The 26,531-nt window shown below is 42.2% G+C and overlaps 1 protein-coding gene across 3 annotated transcripts in view; it reads left to right on the top strand.

Annotated features, from left to right (window-relative positions):
• Vwa8 (von Willebrand factor A domain containing 8) overlaps positions 1-26,531 on the top strand; it is a 319,412-nt gene that overhangs the window by 195,338 nt on the left and 97,543 nt on the right. For all 3 annotated transcript variants that reach the window (XM_038310723.2, XM_038310725.1, XM_038310726.1), the window contains exons 25-29: positions 1,407-1,612; positions 3,063-3,214; positions 21,073-21,181; positions 22,763-22,901; positions 26,202-26,401. In XM_038310723.2, coding sequence (XP_038166651.1) covers positions 1,407-1,612; positions 3,063-3,214; positions 21,073-21,181; positions 22,763-22,901; positions 26,202-26,401 — 806 coding nt within the window. The remainder of the gene's footprint in view (positions 1-1,406; positions 1,613-3,062; positions 3,215-21,072; positions 21,182-22,762; positions 22,902-26,201; positions 26,402-26,531) is intronic.

Here is a 26,531-nt window from a genome sequence, read left to right as displayed (position 1 = left end):
CTACACAAAGCACCCTAAGAAAAGCATGCCAATTCTTCGCTTGCCAGTCTGCTGACAGTAGACCTATGTCTCAAAGTTTATCACTGGGCACGGTGCCCCCCTCCCTGGTCTGGTCACAGTCTTACTTCTGTAACCTTAGAACCTTGTATTGTCATAGCAATGGGCTCAACTCCTTATTGCTTACTCTAGAAATGTACTTTTGACCAGTGAGAGATAACTCTTGTAATTTTTTTTAATCACTGGAGGCTAAAAAGAGAAAAGGCTGAGAGGAATCAGAAGTAGGGCAGGAGAATTAGAATAGAACCTGAATAATAAAAAGACTGATTTGGAAAAGCACAGAGTGGGAGAGTTCATTCTTTTGCCCTCAGATACCCTAAGAAAAAAGTTGCCTTTGCCTACTGTAATGTCCAATCTGAACCTTGAAGAGGTCCTTGGGACTGGACCCCAAAGGACATCAATAGATAGCAGTCTACTCCTCTGGTTAAAAAAAAATCCCCATCTGCCCATTTCACTCTGCACATAAGCTCATCTCTCAGATGCTGAGCCTGTGTTCAGTGAGTCCAGTATCCTTTGTGATGTTTCCCACATCCTCTCTCCAAACTTCCCTGCCTTGCTCTTTTATGTGCCATTTATACTTGCTTTAGAGTCTTTGCTTTGGCTGTATTAACCACCTAGCTAAAGCTACTTATTCTCAGACTTTACCTTCTCAATGGGGCCCACGTGGCTGCCCTCTCCCACAGCCTTCTCCTGTCATGTACTGTACTTTCTCAACAGAGCATAAATTCCACGAGGATGAGGACTTCTGTAATCTTTGGCGTATATTACCTCAGGGTGTACTTGGTGTCTGGAAGATGTTTAGTGATCATTTGATGACTGCATGGTAGGACCAAGTACCTTTTTACATTCGGGATAACTTTCATTTTCAATGAAAGAACAAAACTTCCCTGAATGTTTGAATTTGAAAAGGTCAGTTTGTGAGATGAGGCTTGAAGCTATGATGCTCTGTTTTGTTAGTTTTAAATATACACAGCACTCCTACACCTGCACATAGAAAATAACTGTTTGCCCACATTGTTCCTAAATCAGAATAAGGGCTTGTTGCTGCTGGTCTAGACCGAACCATTACCACTGACTGCTTCGGCAGGGACAGAGTAGTCTACCTCTGTATATTTTATTATCTCCCGGGACACATTATTCAGGAGCATAACCTTTAGTAGAGTAAACTCATGCGGAATAAGCTGCATGTCACTCGGTTATTTTTTTTTCCTGTGTGTAAAATCCTATTGTTAGGTGGACTTTCTGTGATTTCTGAGCATACACTGGCTCTTTAAACCACCATTACATTTTGTTGTGTGTGTTACAGAGGATTGGCCGCTCACTGAATGTGATTCTTCTCCTTTCTGTAGGTGACATCTTTAGCTGTCATGCCATTGATAACCCCAAACCCCATTCAGAGCTTGAGATGCTCAAACAGTATGGCCCAAATGTGCCTGAACCCATCCTTCAGAAGCTTGTGGCGGCTTTTGGAGAGCTGAGGAGCTTGGCTGACCAAGGGATTATTAACTATCCTTATTCTACCAGAGAAGTTGTCAACATTGTCAAACACTTACAGGTATGGTATACATCTGTGCAAAGGTGACTGGACGAAACCGCTGTGTCTTCAAGATTATATAGTTTATAACTGATGTGTCCATAACCTGATATGAAGTATGCATAACTAAGTAATAAATCTTGAAGTCTAGTGGTCATTATTTTAGTCTTTGAATTGGCTTTAGCAAGGGTTTGTGCCATGGTCATTACCAATCAGCTCAGAAATTTAATGGCTTGGTTTTGGGCTGGTTTTGTTTTTAATGGGTGCAGATGTGTGAGTGCATGCGTGCGTGCATGTGTGTTGGAGGGGGAAAGTAATTAAACAACAAGTAAATATTTCTATTCTGGGGGGTTTTACAACCAGCATGTGGTATCTGGATAGAAAGTATTACAAATGACAGGAAGGTAGAAAGCAGAACAAGAACTGATAATATACTAAAAGAACATTTGTCAGGATAAGTGGTCAAGAGAATAAAATTCCTCTGGTTATGCGCAATATATAATCCACTTGGTAAAGAAAACAAAACAAGTAACCTCTATATTGCAAATAATGATCTCCAACCTAGCACCACAGCCTTTGTCTTGTGAATGCTCTTCAGTCTCTAACCCTCCAAGAAAACCTTGCTGGGAAAAATAGGTTGCTGGGAGGTAAAATGGGGGAGAGACTTTTAAAGGGGAAAAAAAACCTCAGTTGCAGAGGAAGAGAAGCTGTTACCCAGCACAGTGACTGGAGAGCTGCTACTAACAACGAGATGCTCATTGTGAAGCTGCTAAGAGAGTAGATTTTAAGTGATTATCCCATTAAAATATAATTATGCAAAATGACAAATAGATCCATTCACTTTGTTTAATTATTCTACAACATATACAGAAATATCACATTCTATCCTTAAGTCTGAAAAACGTCTGTGTGTGTGTGTGTGTGTGTGTGTGTGTGTGTGTGTGTGTGTGTGTGTTCGTTCCATATATACATGGAAAGAAAAAGAAAAAGCTTACTCTACCTGTAAGGCCTTGCTGAGTCCAGCACACCAGCTTGGGTATCAGCACCAAGAGAAAATGAAATCGGTCAGTAGAGGAACTCCCACCATATGGCTAGCTGTGGTGGCTCTTGCCTTCTTTACCTTTATGTTCCAGGGAACCACACTTAAGTTCTTCCCCTCTCTCCTGTTCCTTTATCTTTTTTCTCCATTTATTCACAGACTGAGTGTTTAGATACAAGGTCTGAGCAGGGCCCTGACACCTGAGAGGGAGAATTGCGCCTCCATTATTTCTGTGTTATAACTCAAAAGGAAAATAAGCTATCTCTGTCACTGCTGTATATAAGGGTGCGTTCCTACTGTCTGGTTGTCAAACACACCTAATGCATTTCCGCTAGCAGAAGTTCATTAGTGTGCTATTACTCTATCAGTTTATAAACCTTTATAATCATATGTGCTTTATCTCATGTATAATGAAGACTTCTTTCTGTACAGAAATTTCCCAACGAAGGGCTCTCCAGTGTGGTTCGAAATGTGTTTGACTTTGACTCTTACAACAGCGACATGCGGGAAATTTTGACGAACACCATGCACAAATATGGGATCCCAATTGGAGCAAAACCTACCAATGTGCATCTGGCAAAGGAGTAAGGAAACCCACTGTTGATAAATAATCTTGAGCATGGTTCTTCTGACTTAGATGTCGATAGTTCCTAATTCTCTGTAGACACTGCTAAACCGAGTTGGTATGGGAAACCCTCCGTGAGTGGTGCTCTTCAGATGGCTACTGTTTGCTGGCTGGTTCTCAGTTAAGTAGCATCATTCATAGCCCTGTAAATTAAGGATTTCAGTTATTATCAGTATCCCACAAGTAGCTGTAACGCACTCAAATAAAGGGAAATATTTGTTTCTTTATCAGTCTCTGTCCTTTTGTTGAATGACTGTGGGTCTTGTTATTTCATAATGCAGTGCAAGTCAGTGTACAGATGTGAAAACTGTTTAAAGAGTAATTCATTTACTGAGATGCTCTGGTCTCACTCACCATATAACTTTCTTTACGATGGGCTTCTGGACTTATCAGATCAGTGCAGATGGAAGGGTGCTTCGTTTAGAAGAGATGGTGAGAACAATTGGATTCCAGCACATGGACTCACAGCCCCCTTGGTGTGCTCAGTCCAGAGGTGGTGGGCAGAGTTTATTAACTGGAAAATGATTTTTGATGGGTAGTTTATTGATAACGCATCTTATGCCATCTTTGTCTACAAAATGTAGGCTACTATAAATTCACAGGAAACAATTACAATTCTTAAGATAAATTATTAGACTTTCTTCTCTTATGGGAGGCACTGTCTAGAATGGGGTTATGTTTAAATTGGTGATACTCTGGCAATATATACTTTTCTAAGTGTACATATCTTTCTTTGAAGTCATTATAAAAGCATAGAAATCCAGAAAAATGCAATACAAACATACCAAGAATTTCTCAAAGAGAAACAAGTATTTCCCTTCTGCAATAACCGCAGCATGGTGGTTATGGTAGGTGCTCTGGGTGGACCGGTTGTATGTTCGATGAGTAATTTCCTTAGGAAGAGCGAGTGGGAGTCACTTGCTGTCGCTCAGTTTGTCTGTGCAGTTTCAGTGGCTGGTTAGCAGTCCTTATGGGCATTTCGAGCAAAGTAATTTGTTGGGTGTAAAGTATCCTCTCAGAGAGTTCAGAAAGTGTCTCTAATGTGCAAGCTTCTGTCACACTTCTCCATTCCCTCTTACAAACCCTCATCTTTTGGAGATAGGATGGTTTTTGGTTTTTAGCCACTGTTAACAGGTATATGTAATTAAAACTAGATCTGTGGAAAGCAGGCTTGTGAATTATAGCTACTCTCCTAGTGCTGGTGTCTAACAGTAAAGATGGAGACGTGTGCTGCTCAGCCATATCAGTTATAAGAAAGCTGTTGGCATTTTTATCACAGAAGGAGGGCAGAGATGGTTTGATGCCCTTGTTGTTGTCCTTAAACCACAGCCCTTGGTCAGTGCGTTCACACCTGCCAGGGCAGGTGACGGTCAGCTCTGGCGTTCAGAGTGGAGGCCTGAGACAAGAGGGTCAGACCTGTCCTTGAAATTGGGTTAAACACAGCTAACTGCACCCACCACAGAGATTTCCAAATAAGCTTAGAGCAAATGTGAAAAGAAAGCAGTTTTTCTTGGGGTAGAAGTGACTGTATGCTATATAATCTGCAGTCTTTTAAAGCAGGTTCTCGTGTGTAAATTCTGGTGACTTCAGCAGCTCAACAGTAGTGGTGTTACTCTCGTCCTTCGTGAAACCCATGGGTGCCATAGGACTCTTCCTGTCACGTTACCAGTCTTACACTGAGAAGACAAGCGATAAAGCCAGCAGGATAACAGCTGGGAGTTCAGTTGTCTGTCAGATATCAGACTGCACACCTAGGTCAGACACAGCTGCCCTCATAGGTTCACTTCATTTGAATTTGGGGAAGTTTCTTGGCTGAATGGGAGTCTGCTGGTAAAAATAAGAGCATTTTATTCTCGAAACATAACAATAGAATTTGTTATCCAAACTGACATTTTTGAGAATGGAAGGGGAAGTATTGGCAGTAACTGTAAAAGCAGATGTGGCATGAGACTGTCCTGGTCAAGCCCCGAGTATGTGCTAACCCTCAGCCTCTGCTTGCCGAATAGCCTTTGCCCTCTGGCCTAGTCTCGCTGTGGTCCTGTCTGTGAAAGCAAACTGCAGCTTTCTAGAAGTAATACACATTGAACATCCTAATATGAAAACCCAAAATCTGAAACTTTTGAGTGTCAAAAATGATGCCACAGCTGGTCGTGGTGGCACATGCCAGTACTCAGGATGCAAAGGCAGGCAGATCTGTGAGTTTGAGGTCATCCTGGCCTAGAAAGTGAGTTTCAGGACAGCCAGGGCTATGTAGAGAGATGCAGTCTCAAAAAAAAAAAAAAAAGATATCAAAATAAATACCTGAACTCAAATGACAAACTGCAGTTAAACAGAGATGTGCTAAAAATGTATAAACTTGTGTTTTATACATTGTATAAAGTGTATATGTGAATAAGTTATATGTAAAGCAAATTAATGTGTCTGTACTTGGGCCTCATCTCCACATTGTGTATTAATTTATTGAAAATATTCAGAAATTCAAGTCCCCGAACATTTCTGGCATCAAGCTTTCACATGAAGGCTTCAGGCTTGGCCAGGACAGCCTTTGACCCCCTGGAGAGCTAACTATCAATAGTGGTCTCAAAGACTGTTGAAGGCTTTGGAGTCCGTGCCTAAGGTAGAAGGGTAAAAATAGTCCAATTACTTTAATACCTGTTTTCCATGAGTGAGCTTTCTTGTTATAGCCTGTTGATTCCCTTGTTATGCAATTAACCATCATCCTGATTAGATGGGAGCAAAGATCCCAGAGTAGAACAAAGTTGTCACAGCTATGCTGAAGATAAGGGTGGGAAGGTAATTTCGCCACTGGCTCATTTAGCTTAAAAGAAAATACAGCAGGTATTGGAGCCGAGGGAGTTTGTTACACCATCAACACCCAGGCACAGTTTGCCTACCCTTCCTCAGTTCCCATCAGAATATATACAGGGTGTCAGAGCAGTGCTGCCAAGCTAGGAGCTGAACACCATCATTCAGCAAACAGGCAGGTGGATCTCTGACTTCAAGGCTAGTGTGGTCTACATAATGAGCTCCAGAATAGCCAGGATTTCATATAAGACTGTGGGGAAAGGGGAAAAAATTAAACAAATAAAAATTTAAAAACCTATGTCATTTTAATGCCCTGTGGTGCAGTGGTGAAATACCCAAATGAAAGGTGCTGTCCCCTCTTTTTTTTTTTCCTCTTAGCTAGTAGAGTCCCCATATCCAGGTTTATGCACAGGTTTTTAAAGACACAGTGTGAGAAGAAGAAATTTAACTGTCTTGTTTAATAAAGCTTTACCAGCCTGGTGGTTTTAACTTGAGGGTATTTGTTTGTGTGATTGGGCATAATGTAGCCCTTCTTCTTGATCCACAAACATATTCGCAGATCCGAGCTCTGGGTCGGAACTGACACTCAGACATCCACATTGCTCTTCCCCTTCCCTCGGACCCTCTGAGGCTGGTTTTTGGTTTCATTTTTACCTGTCCCTTTTGCAGTTTCTAAAGCATGAGAAAGGACATGTTAAAGAGATGATAAATATGATCAAACTGGGCATATTGGAGAGGTGAATTCCAAACAGAAATATGCTTCATTGGGAATTTAAATTTTATTATTTTATGTGTCCTGTAGAGAAACAAGTCAGACTTATCAGTGGTGTGTGCTGTACAAAACACAGACATAGAAGTATTTGGATTACAACTAAATAGTTTAGTTTTAAATGCCATTGTTCTTATGTTTTTATATTTATATGTGTTTTATGTGTATGGTGCTACTTAATCTATGTATATATGTATATAATACATACATGACAGATTTTGTTGTGTGATGTTTTACTCTTTTGGCTTTGTTGGGGGACCTACCACCCAGCTCCCAAATGAATCACACACATAGGCTTATTCTTACTTATGAATGCCTGGCCTTAGCTTGGCTTGTTTCTTGTCAGCTTTTCTAAGCTTAAATTATCTCAATTACCTTTTGCCTCTGGGCTTTTTCCTCCTCTTACTTCTGTACGTCTTACTTTCCTCTTACACCATGACTGACTGGGTGCCTGCCCCTGACGTCCTCCTTTCCTTGTTCTTGCTCCTTGCTCTGCCTGCCAGCCCCTCCCCCATCCTCGCTCCTGCCTCGCTATATTGGCCATCCACCTCTTTTTTAGAACATCAGCTGTTTTAGACAGGCAAAGAATCACAGCTTCCTAGAGTTAAAACAAATGAAGCATAAACAAAAGACCCACATTAAAATAAATATTCCCCAACAAGAATTAGTTCTAAACATCCAAGGAAAGGCATAGAGATTATCCACTATAAACATAGGTACCTATGCATATGGTTATATGCTATGCATATAGCATAGATTTCTTTTTTGTTCCATCACTAAGCTCTTATTCTGCAGTTCCTTTTCATAGTAAAATGTCTCCTGCCATATCCATGTTTCCAAATTAAAAATGAAATTTGTCATGGTGGAGACATGTCTTGAAGGTGGAGGAGAGCCCCTTTTCTCAGTCTCTATTTTAAGTGATGTACATTATATTTAACAATAATCAAAATGAAGAAACTGTCATTTTATGTATCTAAAATAAAATGCAAATACTTTAGAATGCACCGATGATAGCATTTTTGTTGCAGCACTAATGTGGTACTGGGGTAGTAGTGGAGGACGGCAGCAGAAACTGGTAACTGGTGCCGCTTGCTCTCATAGGCAGCTTTCTCTAAGAATAAGAATAATTCTCACAGTAAGCCTGTTATACACATACATCACATATGCACATACTATGCATAAATTGCATTTGTAGATAAGTAATTTGAGACAAAGACTCTTAGAAAACAGGAACAGAGTTGCTCTGTGTGTGTGTGTGTGTGCACGTTTGCATCTGCATTCTGTGCGTGTGTTCCAACTCTAATGATAAATTATTGACAACTTCTGAAACAGTTTAAATTAGACACCAAAAATTAATAGTTTGTTATTTAAAAGGCTTTACAAAATAAAAGCAAAGAAATGAGATTTTCAAGTAATCAACTTTGAAATCATCATTGTCCATGTTACATGCATGATATACGCATGTACACACGTGCATATATTTATCTTTGACATGATGGAAGATCTTGGAATAAGATTCTGAATTATTTATCCAGGAAAGATAAGAACTCTAGAAATTTTTGTAGATACATAAAACTTTCTGTATGTATAAGAAGCACACGCATCTCCGCTTCCCTTACTGGGAACACAAGATGAGCTCTCTCCCAGGCCATGGCCACTGTGGAATGACTGCACGGAAAGGTTCCTGCAGCTCCCAGGGCTGTCTTCTGCTGCCCTTTGCCCTCCTGTGACACACACCCTTGAAACCACTTAAACATACACTCTTTTTTCTCCGGAGTCCTTCCTTGTCCTTGACTCAGTTTCTCCTTCAGGTCCTCTTTACTTATTAAGTCATTTTTCTTATTGATAGTTTGTAAACAAAACAAAAAGAAACCAGAGACTTCCCTCATTCTATCCTACAGAAATAACTGTTTTGAAGTTGGTTTTGTTGTTTATTTTGGTTTTTGTTTGATTTTTGTGACACAGGTTGTCTTTGTATTCCGGGGTAGCCTCTGAACATTGGATCATAAGCATGTGTCACCTTGCCTGTTTTATGTGCTGCTGGGGAAGCACTCTCCTAACTGAGCTACTTCACCAGCACCCAGAAAAACTGCTGGTAGATCCTCGGGCCTTTTGTAATCATGTGTGCTGTGTCACGTTCCTGAGACATCCTTGTTGCACTCATTTTTATCTTTCTGGGGCTTTTATCTTAGGACCCATGTTCCTAAAGGCATTCTTTCTGAAACACTTCATTCTCAAGCTTCTTTGTTGAAAAATAAAAATAACTAAAATGAATGATTTAATTATGTATAACATGTTACTCCCAGTTCTGCTTTCTCTCTGTTTCCTTTCCTCCTCTGATTTTAAGCTTAAGATACCTACTCCGACCACAACGAACAGATTTGGGAAACGTGAGAGACTCTCAAAAGAGAAACCCAGTTATATCAGTGCCTTGGGATTTTGTGGATATGGCTAAATGTCATTGCTTCCAGACATGCAAATGTTCTCACTAGATGGTCTGTATGTCTGAAAATGACTTCCATGCGACTCCTTTAGAAGGTCCCTTGCTGGTGAAGAAGGCAGATGAGCCTGGCAGTTACTCCTCAGATGTCTTGTTGCTAGGCATTCTCCTACTACTTTCAGATTCTTTATTTAAAATGTAAAGATTTTCACTTTTAAACAAATTAATGTAACTTTCAATTGATAAGTTACAGAAGTATATTAATCAATGGTTTTATTAGGAGTCTTTATGGTCTAGACTTTAAAGAATTTAAAATGTGGTGGCTATGCTTGACTTAGGTGTGGCTTTCTGCATTCCTTGAGTTTTAGAAAATCGGTATCACTTCTGTATTCTATTTTTTAAGCATCTACTCTGTTGACACTGGAATTTTCCATTTTGTTTTATTTTAAAAGTTAAGGCCTATCTATTTAGAAATTGCTATTTCTTGGGACTTTGGCTTCTGTTACAGTAGAACATGGGTCAGACTATGCACTTGCTCTGAGGACAAACCACTGGCAGGGTCTCTTGTGGCAGAAGAGAGATCAGGTTAGCTAGGCACTCTGGAATTTCAGTACAGTAGGTTTGGGGCTGGTATGCATCAACATAACAGTGTCAACTGAGGACCTACAGAACTCTCTCTCTCTCTCTCTCTCTCTCTCTCTCTCTCATGCATGTGCATACACACACACACACACACACACACACAGTGTGGGCGCGTGCATGTGTGTGTCGCCGCTCAGAGCCTGAACCTAGGGCCTCGTACATGCAAACCACATGATCTGCCATTGAGCTTCCCCACCCCAGCCCCATGTAACACACCTTCACAGTATCAAAAGTAATAGTAGTTGGTGTCTTTCAACTTCCGACCACATGCCGTACAAGCATTACAAATGTCAACTCTCTGGATCTACACAGTGTGCATGTGTGTTGGAATTTGTCTTACTAAGGATGGGGCATTGAACCACAACTCTACTTCCAAAATTATCGTTTTGATTTCAAGATTTTTAGAGATTTTGATTATTTTATACTTGCCTTTCAGAATCTATTTCAGAGGCCACGGGGAGGGGGGAGAGAGAGAGAGAGAGAGAGAGAGAGAGAGAGAGAGAGAGAGAGAGAGAGAGAGAGACAGAGACAGAGAGAGAGAGAGAGAGAGGAGAGAAGAGAGAGAGGGAGAGAGAATTTTTAAGTATATTCTAATCAGGTTCCTTCTAGAAGTAAATTAAAACATTCTTCCTATAAGATGCCAGCGAGTATCCTGCAGTTGGGGTTTTGTAACAGTGGCCCCCACAAATTCTTCAAAAGAAGACCTTTTAGTGTTTTGTTCACTTTAGAGGTTCCCTCCCACAGAGTCCGTTGCTGGTACTTCTGTCTTCAAAGCTCTGATTGTTAAAGTGGTCCGCTTTAACTGGTCAGTCTTACGTCACTTGGTACCATCTCTGCCTCTCTGAGTTTCTAAATCATTACATCTCAGAGTGAGCCTCTCGGAGAAGCTCCTGTGTCGAGGGTAGAGTGAGAACTACCCAGGAAAGGGAGAACTGGAGCTCTTCTGCTTGGGCTCTCACACATCTGGATAGACGTCACTAGGGAGCACTTGAGGGGGCTCAACCCAGGAACACTGAATTAAGTGATCTGTATGAATCATCCAACTCTTAGTTTTATGATTTGCTGTCCCCGGTTGCATAGGGAAGCTGCAGGGCAGAAACTCTTTACCCTGAATCATTCACCATTCATCATTCACCAGCTGTTCTAGCAGACGTTAGGAATACTCGGATAAAGGATGCTGGGAGTGTCCCGTTAGGAAAGACATTTGTGTGCCAATGTGTGCATTTCAGAACTGTGTTTGGTGGTTTTCTTGCTTTAAAGAACCATGCCAGGTGTGTATACCTACAGACAGAGCCGCTCCGTCTATTTAGAAATAACTTAATTTGTGGGATTTCCTTTGGAGTTGTCTTTGAGAGGGTATCTGTCTGAATGGCTTCTTGCTTAAAAGACTTCCTCTATGTGGTTGGGCTGTCACCAGCAACTGCTGTTTCTCTGACAGGAGCTGTGGGGTCCTGAAAGTACCAGAAGTGGCAGAAAGTATTAGGTGCTATGCTTCTTTTTATATAGTGATAGCTTGTTGTGGGAAGTGGGGACTGATGTTTTATTTTTACAAATAAGATCGCGGTCTTGACTCTGAGTTCTAAGATAAGCAACTTTGCTCTGCATGTCTGTTTTCAGTTAGAAAAGAGTTCTTAGTTTTCAGAAAGCCTAAGGTCTTACGTGATGTTATCTCAGAATTACTTAACTTTTTAAAGAGCTTTTTGACAGTCTGTTATTTGCTCCCTCCCTTTCCTCCTCCCACCCTTCCAGTATATCCCCCTACCTCCCACTTGCCTTCAAATTCAGGAAATCTTTCTTCTATAACCATTGTTATATATACATGTGTGTGTGTGTTCCAGAATATATAAATACGATCTACCCAGTCCACATAATATTACTTGTGTGAACATTTTCTGGGCCGATCATTTGGTATTGGCTAACCAATTGGTGTTCTCTCCTGGGGAAGGCTTTCTCCTACCTCAGCATTTCGTAGTTGCCTATAGTCCTTTGTCTAGGGTTGAGGCCTCCTCAACCTCCCCCATCCATGTTAGCATGTCTGTTGGTGTCATCCTTATTCAGCTAATGTGCAGGCAGCCGTGTTGATGAGATTTAATAAGTGTATTTTCTGACATTCTAGAAGACGCCAGTTTCACAGCAAATTCCCTGTTCCTCCAGCTCTTCCCCAGCATTAGCTGCAGGTGATTAGATCCAGCAATAATGAGTGGGGGCTCATTTTCCCCACATCCTTTCCAGCCTTTGTTGTCCATTGTTCCCTTGATCTCTGCCAGTCTCACTGGGGTAAGATGAAATTTCAAAGTTGGTCAAAGAGATTTTCCTAAATTGCTAGGGACACTGGACTTCTTAGCCAGCTTTCCCCCCTTGTTTGAGATCTCTCTGTTCGGGTCTCAGACACTTTTTTTAAGTTAATTGACTGTGTTTGTTTTTGTTTTTTGAACTCTTTTTATATATCCTGATATTAGTACTCTATCAGATGTATATCCAACAAAGATTCTCTCCCATTCTGTTGGGTTCCTCTTCGCCCTGTACATTGTTCTTTAACTGTGCAGAAGCTTTTTGTGCACATGATGGATACAGTGATGGATACATGTCTAATTTCATTCTTCTTCATGTGACCATCCAGTTTTTCCAGCACCATTTGCTGAAGATACTCTATGTTCTCCAGTGTTTGTTTTTAACACCTTTGTCAAATATTAAATGGCTGTAATTATTTGTACTCATATTTGGGTCTTGAGTTTCATGAAGTCCCACTTGTCACTTGCTGGCCATAATTCCAAATGAGTCCTCTTCAGAAAGCCCTTTCCTACATCTGTGTCATGGAGTGCACTGCCTGTGTTCCTCAAGCGGGTTCATTGTTTCAGGTTTCACACTTAGGATGTGGATTCACTTTGAGTTAGGTTTTATGCAAAGTGATGGATACATGCCTAATTTCATTCTTCTTCATGTGACCATTCAGTTTTTCCGACACCATTTGCTGAAGATACTCTATGTGTCCAGTGTTTGTTTTTGACACCTTTGTCAAATATTAAATGGCTGTAATTATTTGTACTCATATTTGGGTCTTCAGTTTTGTTCCATTGGTCTACATGTCTGTTTTTATGCCAGTATCATGTTTTAATTGCTGTAGTTCCATAATATATCTGAGTTGTGAAATGACAACCACTCTAGCTTATTCTTCTTTCTCAGGGTTGTCTCAGCTATCTGGAGTCTAACTTGGAACTCACTCTTGTAGACCAGGCTGGCTTCAGACTCAAAGAGATCTGCTTGTCTGTAACATGAGGGTCCTGCTTATTGGGGTTTCTGTCCTGCCCGGTAACCCACAGCTGGCAAGCCCCAAAGAAAATCACACAGAGAACTCTATAAGTTATAAAGCTGATTAGCCCATTAGCTCAGACTACTTATTAGCTCTTTTAGCTTATAGTAACCCATTATTCTGATCTATTTTTGTCATATGGCTCAGTACCTTTTTCAGCTGGCGGGTCACATCCTGCTTCCTCAGTGGTCTGTGCAGGACTGGGAGGAATCAGCTTCCTTCTTCCCAGAATTCTCCTATTCTCATTGCACTTGTCTCTGCTTCTCGAGTGCTGGGATTGAAGGTGTGCACCACACATCCGGCCATCTCTATTCATTCTCTTTGAATAACCCCTTAAATCTCGTCAGTGTTGTCCATATGTTTATAAATGTGCAACCACCCTCTGGAATATGGGCAGCCTTTCCCCTCGGCAGCTGCCTACTGCTCATTGCTGCTCAGATGTGATAGAGCCTTGCGAGCTGCTACCCCATGCATGCTGGAATTTTGGTTGGCTTGATCTTGTGCAGGTAACCATAGCTCTAGCTCCATGGGTACACCAGCCACTTTTTCACTTTTACATTCTATTCCCTCTTTTTCTGGGCTGTCCTTGAGCTTGGGTGGCGTGGGAGGTGGAGGTGTTGACAGAGATGCTCCATTCACAGCAGAGCACCCTTCTCTTCTCAGCACTCTGAGCAGTTAGAGGCTCCCAGACTTGGCTTTGTCTCTCCTGCTGTATTGTGGGTAGTAGCCGTTTCAGATCCTTCATTGGAATGGGAAAAAAATAGTTAAATGTGCCCAGTCTACAGAGAAATCTTTGAGATGTGTGCATCTTAAGCAGTCTCACATAATTATTCTTAACCCTGGAAGCTTTTATAAGTGAGCTTTTCTAAAAGCCTGTCACCCGGCCAGACAGAAATCCCCATACAAAAGCCTGTTGGAGCCTCCTTCCCATTTGCTTGCAAGTAGGCTGCATCCTCCGTTGAGGTTCTAAGTGAAGGACGTAGTCAGAGCGCAATGGGGAAGATTTGCCGATTGCAGTTTGCCTCTGAGAAGAGAAAATGAGTGGGTCAAAATGCTAGTGGCCTTAATGTAACCAACTTTTCATTCATTAAACAGACACGTCCTACGGGCTGGGTGGGGGAGGTGCCCTCTGTGGTAGTAAGAGTTCCAAAGGTGAGAAAAGCTCAGTGTTGTCTGTAAGTAGGTCACAGTTAACCAAGAAAGTAGCGAGGAAGAAGCGGTGTGTGCTGTGTTGTGACTGTCAATGGGAAAAGGCAGTTGCCCTTGGGAAGAGTCCATGAAGGTGAGGGAGCCAAGGTGGGCGGTGCTACTCTGTGTTCCTGGACACACAGGAGGGGAGAACAGTTCCAGAATAGAAATTTAACACGTTTTAGAATTGCATTTTATTTCTCTCAAACCCGCTGCAGAGTGTGTATGTGGAGGTCAGGGACAGCTTCCTCAGGTGAGTCAGTTCTCTCCGTCAACCGTGTGGGTCCTGGGAATCCAAATCCGGTCATCAGACTTGGTGGCAAGCACCTTTCCCCTACTGGGCTCTCTCACTGGCTCCCAGCTAAAGAAGATGTGGGTGTATTTGGAGGTGCAAGTACTCCGTAATGTCGGGGTGAGGTCATGGCAGTCAGGATGGTGAGGCTGAGGCAGAAGAGCAGGAGTAAGTTCCTGACAGAAAAGGCCTCTTTTCATTTCCTAAGCATAACAGACAGGATGGCGGTGAGCCCAGGCATAGAAAGGCTGTTGGGAAGCAGCGGCAGGATTCCCTCTTTTGATGGAGGAATACCTAGTAATATGTGGCCATAGAAAAGAAAGGACAACCTTGAGAGAGTGAGTTGGCCAATCAGTGGACCCGCAGTGAACTCATAATCACTGAATAAAGCTTATACCCTACTCAGTGAGTCATCAGTTTGCCAGATCAGAAACATGTGCTCTCAGCGGTGAATGGGCTTCTTTCTCAAGTGGTCTTCCCCTCTGTGAGTCTGTCCTGTGGGGGGAGTTCAGGAAGTTTCCATGCTGGCAGTAGAGGTGGCTGGAATTTTCACCCCCAGGCCTCCTTGGAGATGATTAGCAGAGGGAAGAACACAGGATGTGAAACCACGGAGATGTAGTTGGTAGAACAGATATCAGAGAGAGAAGGTGCCCCCCTGCCCCGCAGTAGAACTTAAAGTGAGATGAAGGAAGTTTAAAACTGGGGTCCAGAACTGTAGCCTGGCAGCACCTACAAGGAGGAGGGCAGCCAGAGGCTGTGGCTCAAGCTGTCAGCATCCGCTTTGGCCCGAGGAAGGCAGTACAGTTGCTCAGAGACGGCAGGGTCATTCTGGAGAGCAGGAGGCGCACTGGGAAGTGCCAGCCAAAAATAGCAGCTTTACCCAAATCAGATGACTGCGTTTCTGTGGCCTTGGAGGCTCGGGGTGGCGGAGGGACGTGTTATAAATGAAACTAAGAACTAAACGTAGACTCAGGAGCAGAGACGGAAACACACCCATGCACTCACAGGCACACTGTGTTTAGCAAAGCAGTATAAACTTGCCAGCAACTTGTGAGCTGTCAAGAAAGGAAATTTTGAAGTTCTTGGCAAAGGAGGGTACTACTGGGAATTCATAGTAAGATGCATTATTACTAGTTTATATTTAAGTGGACTTTCTTTCTCTGTTAAGCTTGTAAGTGAAGTGTGTGTGTGTGTGTGCGCGCGCGCGCATTTGAGATAGTACCTTAGTATAGATGGCCCAGGTTATCTCTAAGACTAGGTAGCCAGCACTAGTTCAGGCTCCTCCTGCTAGATTATAGGCATATGCCACCTACCCAGCCTTGTGCTGACTTTTTATTTTGTTAAGAAAAAAAAAATCAAAGATTTCATAGATTCATTTCTAGTCTATTCTTTCTAAAAGTGTATTCTCTCTACTCTCTTAAATTGGAAAATTGCAGACTCTATAAAACTCTTCAGAGTTTCATATGAATAATTTTGTGTGGAAACCCAGAAGGGCAAATGGCTGGGTTTTTTTCCCTAGTTCAAAATATGAAGAAGGCCTCAAAGGCAAAATAATCTTAGGATTGCGGTTTAAGAAGGAGGATCTCCAAGAGAGTGTGGTGGTGCGTGCCTGCAATCCCAACACCTTGGAAGTAGAGGCAGTAAGATTGAGGCTCACAGGCATCTCTGCTCCACAATGAGTTCAAAGCCAGCTCCCTGAGACCCATCTACACGAGGGGGAAATAGCAGGTCCAGAATGGAATTCTAGAGAGAGGAAATGGCCTTGGAGAAGCATCAAAATGCCCATGTTCAGGGACAGGAAAAACTAATTCAAGGTAAAGTTGAATTACAGTTTGGATCAGAGTAAGAGGAAAGGGTAAAAGCCGAGCAGAAAGTCTTTGTCAGGAATGGTCTCCAAAAGATTTTAAGAATCTTTAAGAATGAGTGAAGCCAGTAAAATTGGAGTTGCTCTCTTTCGTCTCGAGGATAGTAGTAATTGTCGAGTTTCTGAGTCGGCAGAGCTGCTCTCAAGAGCTCCATTACTCCATGAGCATAGTCGTTCTTGTGGCAAGGAAATGTCGTAGGAATTGTTGATAATAGGTATGTCAACAACGCCCGATTGCATAATGGCCCTAGAAAGATCCAAATCTTTTTCATGTGTTTTCTTTCAGACTCTAGAAATAGTGTTGGCAAAAGTTCAGAGAAGGCAGAAATTTGCCAGAACATGTGCTTTAAAAACCCAGCCCCCTCTTTTTGGAAGTCTTTCCGACAAGAGCTCTTGCATGGCCTTTAGACGATGTTACCTAACTCTGGTGTCCATATGTGTTGTGTTATGGATTGTCTGTGTGTTTAAAAAAAGCAAATCTTTTTCCTCTCTCTAACAGGCTTGAGTGCTCTGATTTGACCCAAGTCATGATTTTCATAAGCACCTTTCTCTGACTCAGAACTCTTAGTCTCAGGTCTCTGCTGCTGCTTCCACAAGGGATTAGGAAATATCACAACACAAGTACTAGAACACATCATTGTCTTAAAACACATAAATTCATGAATGACACTGAAAATAAAAAGTGATTCTATTTATAGGCCCGAGTTCATGCTCCTCCCGGCTGAAATCAAAGCCAGACATCATCCCAGCCCGGACATTAAAACAGTTCACGGCATAGTGACAGATTCTTAAAGTCATGGAAAATGTCCTTATTGTGTCAAGTCAAACATAAAAAGTCTGCTTGGAGTTGGATGCCACATTTCAGTAATGAAAAAGAAGGCCTTTTTGCTAACTGCTCGCCAGGATACATCCACCCACCCCACGTTTTGAGGAGTGTTCCAAACCTTGTTCATACCCCAAACGCGTGCTTCCCCCTCCTCTGAAGAAAGTTAGGAATGATCTCCCCAGCCCCTCCCACGGCTTCTGAGAGCCTTCGTGGGAAATAAATGAGGGGCTATGGTTTCCCAGCTATTGTCAGAGTCCAGGAACAACCAGGATAAGAGATGATGTCAGTGTGTACAACCCCAGGACACCTGCCAGTGCGTCCTTCAGCTGTAGTTGATGCTGCCAATAGAAGAAGCACATCGTTGGGTGGGGCTGGCTGCTGTTTATGTGGCGTATCTACAGGTCCATACTCTGCCAGCCAATCAGACAGAGCTGCTGCTTCAGAGAGCTGGGCCAGCCTTGAGTTACATGACTGTTATTTAGAATGAGTTGGCAACTTCCTCTAAGCAGAGTTATGAACATCTCTGGTGTTGTTAGTAGGAAATGGAATCTGAGAAAAATGACCTTTGCTTAAATGGATGGATTTTTTTTTAGTTGTCATCTGAATATTTATAAAATTATTAGTGAATATATTAGGGGTTTTTTTTAGATGCTGAATATCAAGCCAAGAGCTTTCCTCATGTTAGGTAAGCCTGTGTGACTGAAATATATCCCCAACCCTGGGTGCATTTCTTATGCTGGGTTATCAACCAATGGCTATTTTTATTAAGCAGTTCTCTATTTGTGACTAGATTAAGATATGAAACCATTGTCTTAAGATATCAAACCATTGTTCAAAACTATAGAGAAACCCTGTCTCAAAAAAACAAAATAAAAAAAAATGAAACCGTTGTCTTCAAATGAGTAGGACTATTTAAAGCCCCTTTATTCTTAAAGAATAAAGACAGCATACCCATTGACCAAGGAATCCATCTGATTGATAGGTACAGCATTATCTTTTTTGGTTTTTTGAGACGACACCTCTGTGTAGCCCTGTCTGTCATGTAACTCACTCTGTAGACCAGGCTGACCTCAGACCTGGAGATCATCCTGATCTGCTTCCCGAGTGCTGAGATTAAAGGCATGTGCCGCCACCGCCCAGCAGGTAGAGATAGTTTCCTTCTGAGTGATCACTTTCACTCCAGGGAACCAAGGCAAAGCAAGCTCTTAACCTACACTGATACTTCTGTCTTCTCACTTGACTGTTGCAGACTCTCCGAGCCTTAAAGACTTTATAGATCAGCACTTCATTGTAAATGACGAAATTAATACTGAGACATTAGCTGGCATTCTTTTTCCAGTTTTTCATAGATGGTTAATAAGAGAACTAGGAATGAAGCCCAGATCTGTTTGCGTTCACCAATACCACTAAGAAAGAAATTAATGTGTCTCCTCATGTTTCCCCTTCCAAATATAGATGTCTCCAAATATTTGGAGCTTACAAGAACAGTTGAAAAAATACTTTTTATTCTAAGCTAGAAGAGAGAAGATCCCATTCTAGGAGATCTACCCTGTTAGCATAGAAACATGTGTTACTGCCTTATTTAAAAGAACATGCCATAGTCTTCTAATTCAGCATGACCCCAGCCACCTCCACTCTCAATCAAGGTTATGGTCTGGGTACTTAAAATGTGTTGTTTTATTTTGTTAAGAGTTATCTGCATATTTTTATTGATGTGTATGGTGAGGGATGGCCATTAAGGTCAGAAAGAACATCAGATGCCCTAGAGCTGAAGGTAGAGGCGATTTTGAACCAAGGTAGATGATGGGAATCTGATGAATCTGGTCCTTCGTAAGAACACCTAGTGCTCTTGACCTCTGAGCTGTCTCAACCCCTTAAAATGTGTTTTAGATAACTTACTCAAATGTATCCTTTCAAGTAAGGTATGACACAGCGTCATGTGCCTTAGAAGATACTCACTGTAAGGTCCCTTTCTTCCTCTTGTTTCGAAAGGACAAAAAGCATTCTTGACCAGTTGTTTAGTTCCTTGTCTTGTGCAAAGAGTAATCAAGGCTATATAGTTCCACTAAGCTTACGGGAATGCACGTCTGGACCACAGCACTACTGAAAAAACCTGTAAGAGTAAATATGTACTCTGCTAGTGATCCCCATACTCATTCTAAACATATTTTGAGTTATGGCCACATCAAGAACTTTAAACTCCGGGTCTTTGATGTTGCTGTGTCATGCCATGAGTAAGAAACGTGGTAAAATGAAAATGACAGGTGGGCGGTTCCGTTTTTGAAAATTCACGTAGAAATATTTGGAATTAACAAGTGAAAGTTCTGCTCTCAGGTTTGCCTGACATTTTATACTTTACTGCTGCCATTTTGCTTTAGTATATGAATCACTCGTCATCAGAACTGCTCCAGCCAGATGTAGTAGTGCATGTCTGTAAGTCCAGCTCTTGGGAGGCAGAGGTGGGAGGAGTGGTGGGCAAGCCTAGCTTTTCATAGTGTATGCTAGGCCAGCCGGAGCTATATAGCAAGATTATGTCTCAAAAAAGAAATGAAAAATTATGGTGTCACATGTCTTAAAGATTAGCACTTTTGGAAGACTGAGGGGAGTCCATTCAAGGCCAGCCTGGGCTAATAGTAAGATTCTGTCTTAAAACAAAAAGTTGTATTTCTTTAAACAAAATAAAGCAAATACAAAGCGATTCTATCAGAAATCAGGGTAGTAGCTTCTGTAGTAGCAATGAAATGTCTCCAGGTGACTTCTGGGTCCTGGTTTTCGGCCACTGGTTACATGGGCATATTTAACACTAGGTGACACATTTATATGAACATTGCTGTGTATGTATTACATATTAATCACGAAACAACAGTCTGTGGGGGTTTTTCTTTACAGCATCCACCAAGGGTCTGATACTAATATGCCCTGGTTGCTACTTGATTTGATGTAAAAGAATAGACTGGAAATGAAAATTAAATGACTTGCTCCAGTTTCTTTTAAGCCTTCCTATACTCTACCAGGTATCTGCATGTAAAGTTACTGCACATTTTATCAATTCCAATGGGAAATATGTTAGCCTTAATTGTAGTTGTAATTAAGGTGAAATGAGTAGAGTCTTATCTTCTGAGTGTCTTTTTCATCCTAATGTACATTCTAAACAGAATGGAGCACAACTCGCTTCTAAGTGAAGCATTTTTCAGTTTTATGTGTGCTGCCGGCAAAGGATGGCCCATGTGTTTCTCCCTCACTTGATGTGCTGGCTAGTGTGACGTCAACCTGACACACGCTAAAGTCATCTGATAGGAGGAAAAAAAAAATGCCTCCAAAAGATTGGGCTGTAGGCAAAACTGTGGGGCATTTTCTTAATTAGTGGCTGATGGGGGAGGGTCCAGCCTATTATGGGTGGGATCATCGCTGGGCTGATGGTCCTGGGTTCTGTAAGAAAGCAGGCCGAGCAAGCCAGTAAGCAGCACCCTCCATGGTTTCCATCTGCTCCTGACTCCGAGTCCCTGCCCTATTTGAGTTCCTGTCCTGCCTTCTTTCAGTGGTAAACAGTGACATGGAAGGGTAAGAAAATGAACCTTTCCTCCCTAACTTGTTTTGATCATGGAGTTTTATCGCAGCAGTAGTAACCCTAAGACACTAGATAATGGGGAAAACGCTCACTTTTCCAATTATCTCTGCCAGGTTGCCTCTCCCAGAGCAGACGTTCATGGGCTACTGGATAACCGGTCAGGCAGGAAATGGGATGCCAAAGATCTTGTGTCCAGTTGAAACGTCTCATATCGACGTAAAGGTTGTTATCCTTATTATTTCCTCATAACATTGGATCTTACGAACTTTTCAAATATTCTGTAGATACGCTCTAAGTCTAAAGGCTTAGCAAGTGCTTGGCTCTTTAGCTTCTGTGCCAACATTGAGGTCAGTCTGACCCCCAAGGAATTCAGTGTAGTCTGTTGCCATTGGCCAAACAGAACTTCTAGGAGCCAATCTTGTGTTTCAGGCAAGTCAGTCCGGTACAGTGTATATTTTCCTTAAAAGATTACTCTGTGATAGTTGTCTTTACTTTGTGTTTTCTAACACCTTAAAATTGTTTTGTTTTGTTTTGTTTTAATTTTTAGCCATACATCATTGGTGATGCTGCCTTCCCGAAGTAAAAGGGAAAGGGTCATTAGTTACCATCAAAACCATTCTGAGCATTTCGGGTATAAAGAGCTCCCCTCTGGGCAGTTAGGTACCTACAAAAGTCATTAAAAAGGGTAGCAGGAACAGAAGTCGGGGGCACACTGGACTCACTGTTTCTCTATCTGCTGCTAGTCACTGCTGGGATCTACACAGACAGTACAGTCAACAGACCTGTAAATGGCTGAAAAGTATATACAGGAGATTTTGTGGTCACTAAAGATTCTGTCATCTTTATACCAGACAGTTATGGTGGGGCATAAAAAGATGTTTTCTTCAACTTAAGTAGAATTTAGAAAATCAGGGAGTGAGTCGTAGTCTGTCAGTCCCTCCAAGGAGCATGGACTTCAGAGCCTCTTGTCAGAGCTGCCTCTCTCTTCTGCCCCCAAATGTCAACTAAGTGCGTGATCGGAGAGCCTAAATCACTCCCTGAAGTGGTGTCTCCAGGTACAAGGACAGGTACAGTTTGACTCTCCAGTCTCCTGGGTATAATCCAGATAGGAGGGGACATTGCACCAATATGTAGCCTGAATCTTAATTAAGGACCATGGGGCAGGCAAGTCATTGAAGGTTTAGTTGTACTCTTAGGGTTCTTCCAGGAAGTTTTAACCAGCTACCCAGAACTGACCATCACAATATTATCATGTTAGTTCCTTTGCTTTTCTTTATATTGAATGATTATAACCACATATAAAATATTCTACTTTTCATAAGTAGCACCAATGATTATCAGTCACTGGAAGGTTTTTTTGGTTTTGATGTCACTTTTTTTTTGACATTTCATCTTAAAGGCCCATTTCCACCACATATAATGTCATGGTTTCACCATCGTTCTTCACAGTGGAAATATGTTAAGTCTTCGGTGCCTTAACTTGTAAGTTATTCCACTAGCCTGTACAACTCTGGGTCTTTCTGTTTGGGTGTCAGGACCAGTTATTGGTTTAGGGAGAAGTGTAGTCATGAGAAATCTTCTAGTGCTTTATGCACGGTGTACGTCCTTAAAACAAAAGCCAGTGAGGAGATTTATGAGCTCGCGTGTATGAAAGCACTCGGGAAGGTAAGTAAATGGTTTTGTTGTTTCAAGTATGGTAAAGGAGTATGTCAGGATGGCAAATGCCAAAATGCGCATTCTGTATTGGAAGAGCTGTTTTGTGACTACCCAAGCATCTTCGCTAAGACTGCCGCTCTGTTGTAGGGTCCGGTGCTTGCAAACATAGAAGAGTACCCAATAGAAAGGCATGAAGCGAGATTCCTAAACTTCACCGAAGAGTATACCTCATGGAGGTTTCCACTGGATGAAGTTAATTTAATCTGCGACGTTGCAGTATCACACGGTACATCCATTTATAATTTTGATCTTTTCCTCCTGCACTGATTTAAAAACAGAGGGGTTAACATAATCCTGAGGCATCGGGCGCTCTGTGAGAGACTTGGTGACTTGGTGGATCTGGAGAGCAATTAGATATAATTTAGGACTAATTTCCTCTAACCATCACACAAAATGCTGCGGTGGGCCCCACATGGGTGGGTATGCATATGTCTGTTTCTCGTTACTGTCCTAGCACAAAGCTAAACACACTCAGGCATGTGCTAAAAATAGACGGGAAGAAGGGAGAAGCACTGGACTGGGGGGAGGGAGGCTTGGATTCCAGTTTGGTGATTGCATTCAGCCCCGCGTTGAGGCCTAGAGTGACTTGCCATCATTAAGCCTTCGATGTCTGCGATGTGGGTAGAGAAAGGTAGTTATGCGCTTCTGTAATTGTGGACTGGTGCTATTACTGGCTACCTTGTTCCTCAGTTGATGTCAGTTACTAAAGTGATACAAAGTGGCAGCTGGGGGAAGGGAGGGGAGTCACCAACTTGACTGAGATGGAAATTTCCCAGGGAAAGAAGTCAGCACCTTGCTTTTGGTTCCTGTAAATCCTGCAAATGTTCCTCATTGCCCAAGTCAGCTATCCGAATAAACGTTTGCCTTCAGATATTTAGGGAGTTGTATTGTTTGTTTGTGGTAAGGATCCGTGCTCTCATCAGGACCGGTTGCATCCACTGGTAAAGAACCTTTGAGAGTCTAAATTGAAGTCTAAACTTTAGCGCTTGTGAGTGCACAGTGTCCTTCCGCCCACACCTGTGGGGGACAGCAATCACCTGTAGCTGTCCCTGTGTTTCCAGCAGGCAGTCACAGGTGGCCGTGAGAAGGGCTCCTTTGCTTTTCCTGATAAAATGTAACTCTTTCCTCCCAGAGTGAACTATATTTGCAAACTAGTCTTTTCCCTTTGCTCTGACCTTTCTAAAAGCCTCATCTGCATTTGACATAAAAAAGAGCACGTTCTTGGGTTGGAATTGAAGTTAATTATATATCTATGTGTTTGAGCCAAGGACCGCAGGCACTTACTGCCTGTACTATGAAAACAGTTATCCCGAGGTACCCTTTTCTGTCAGCCCTCCTCCTGCCCTCTCCTGTGCAGGAAAGTGCCCCTGAAATGCTACCTCGAACTGATTTTTCCTCATAAAAGATACATTTAAAAGACCCATAAGTTACAAATTCTACTGTTCTACTATTCATCTAATATTTGGAACTTCTACAGCATAGTTCATGTCACCTCTTAAATAATAAACCAGATGTGGGGGCACGCACCTTAAATCCCTGTTCTCCAGAGGCAAAGGCAGGAGGATCTCTGTGAGTTCAAGGCCAACTTAGTCCACATAGTGAGTTCCAGGACAGCGAGAGATACATAGTGAGACTCTATTAAAAAACAAACAAAAAATAATAATAGTAGTAATAATAATATTCTCCAGTCCTCTTCTTCCTCCTCTTCCTCCTTTTTTAAACAGGATCTCACTATATCTAGATAGCCTGGCATATGCTATTGTCTAAAAGTTTCTTTCTATCTCTGGGATGCAACACCATGACCTCAGCAACTATTATAAAGGAAAATATTTAATTGGGACTGGCTTACAGTTCAGATATTCATTCCATTATCATCGTGGCGGGACATGGTATGCAGGCAGACATGGTGCTGGAGAGGTAGCTGAGAGTTACACAGGCAACAGGAAGTGAACTGAGACACTGGAGATGGCTTGAGCATATATGAGACCCAAAGCCCGCCTCCACACTGACACACTTCCTCCATACCTACTCCAACAAAAGCACACCTCCCAGTAGGCCACTCCCTTTGGGGCCTTTTCTTTCAAATCATCACAGCTCTATAGACCATACTGCCTTAGGCTCACAGAAATCTGCCTGTCTCTGCCTCCCAAGTGCTAGAATTAAAGGCATGTATCACCATGCCCAGCCTGGTGGCTGTGTTTCTTATTGATACTAGTTTATTTGTTCAAATTTAACATCTTTTTATGTACTATTTATAGTTTTATCTATGTACGGTAGAACTGATATTTTGAACATATTTGTATGAATATTTTAGATATGGGTCATGCACAGATTTCATCCAGATTTTCTTGGATTGTCCCAAATTTTAATATATCTCACTGTCTTCTTTTTTCTCTCAATCTGGGGTTAAGGAAATATGATTGCTGTAAAATAAATAACTGACAGACAGGCAGTGCTCAACACACGCATCAGATGAACTGCTTGGTCTCTTGTCTCGAGCTCACATAAGAGACTGTGGCCTTTAAGGGGGAGGGGTGCACAAACCAGCATCCTTGGCATCTGTGGGAACTTACTTCAAGCACAGACTATAACAGCCCACACTAGCTTTGCTGACTCAGAATCTGCATTTCCATTAGCTCTGCAGGGGATTGAAGCATATAGAAGCATAGGAATATGTGTTAGAAACTAGACTTCGGCAAGTCCCTGGGTTTAAGAGAGATTGCAGAAGCAATTTTCAGGCATGAATATCAGATGGGAAGTTAAAATCCTTGATGCTAGGCCATGAGGGTTTAGCTCAGCAGGAGAGTTCTTCCTTAGCATGCTCATGGCTTTCAGTTAAATCTCCATTACCATAGCCAAGGAGGTGGAGACCTACAGGGCTCAGATTTTTTAAAAATCAAATTGCTTATTTATAGAAAGAAAACCGTATAACCTGCTAACTACCTAATAGAAGAAAAGTTCGCAGATAGAAGACGCCGACCAGGGCCGGGCGGTGGTGGCGCACGCCTTTAATCCCAGCACTCGGGAGGCAGAGGCAGGCGGATCTCTGTGAGTTCGAGACCAGCCTGCTGGTCTACAAGAGCTAGCTCCAGGACAGGCTCCAAAAGCCACAGAGAAACCCTGTCTCGAAAAAAAACAAAAAAAACAAAAAAAAAAAGACGCCGACCAAGTGTTTCTGCAGGAACAATAGATAAAGGAAACCACTGGGTCTGAGAATGCTCTGCTCCTTACAGAGAAAAGTTCCCTGCCTTCGAAGAGAGTCACATATTTAATGGAGTTATCACCAGACACTGTGAAATTATTTGGGAGCCCCGATAGGTACTTCCCTCAACTACACAACATTACTCTGTCTACATTTAGGGAAGGAACAGAGTTGCTTCTTGTGACCTTTGCAGTCTGACAAACCTGAAGGCCGTGTGCCGAGCTTCTGACCTAGCTCAGGTTCAAGATTTAGTAGCGCTAGAACTCTTAGCTAATCAGAAAACTACTTAGAAACTGCACAATTAATCCGTTTCTGTCATTTCAGAAAATGGGGAGCACACCCTGTATGTAGCTGCATGCAATCCCATTTCCTTATACTTTATGAATTTAACTGGAAAAAGTGGCTTCTTGGTGGACTTCTTTGACATCTTCCCAAGAATGATCAGTGGATCCTGGAGACCATTTGTGACAATAGCACCGCTGGGAAGTCCACTCCGGGGTCAAGTTGTCCTGCATGAGGAGCAGGTAAGGACACCAGACACTCACGGGGTACCGACGTGGGAAGAGCGTAATGTCAGCTATGGTTGGAAACCTGTGCTTTCAAAAAGACCAGGACAGGGCCCAGAAGGCCAGGGATCGCACTGTACCAAAGTCT

This window comes from Arvicola amphibius, chromosome 13 (assembly GCF_903992535.2).
Source record: "Arvicola amphibius chromosome 13, mArvAmp1.2, whole genome shotgun sequence".
Classification (NCBI taxonomy): domain Eukaryota; kingdom Metazoa; phylum Chordata; class Mammalia; order Rodentia; family Cricetidae; genus Arvicola; species Arvicola amphibius.
The sequence above is the reverse complement of the archived record's forward strand: the minus strand, read 5'-3'. Positions and strand labels throughout refer to the sequence as shown.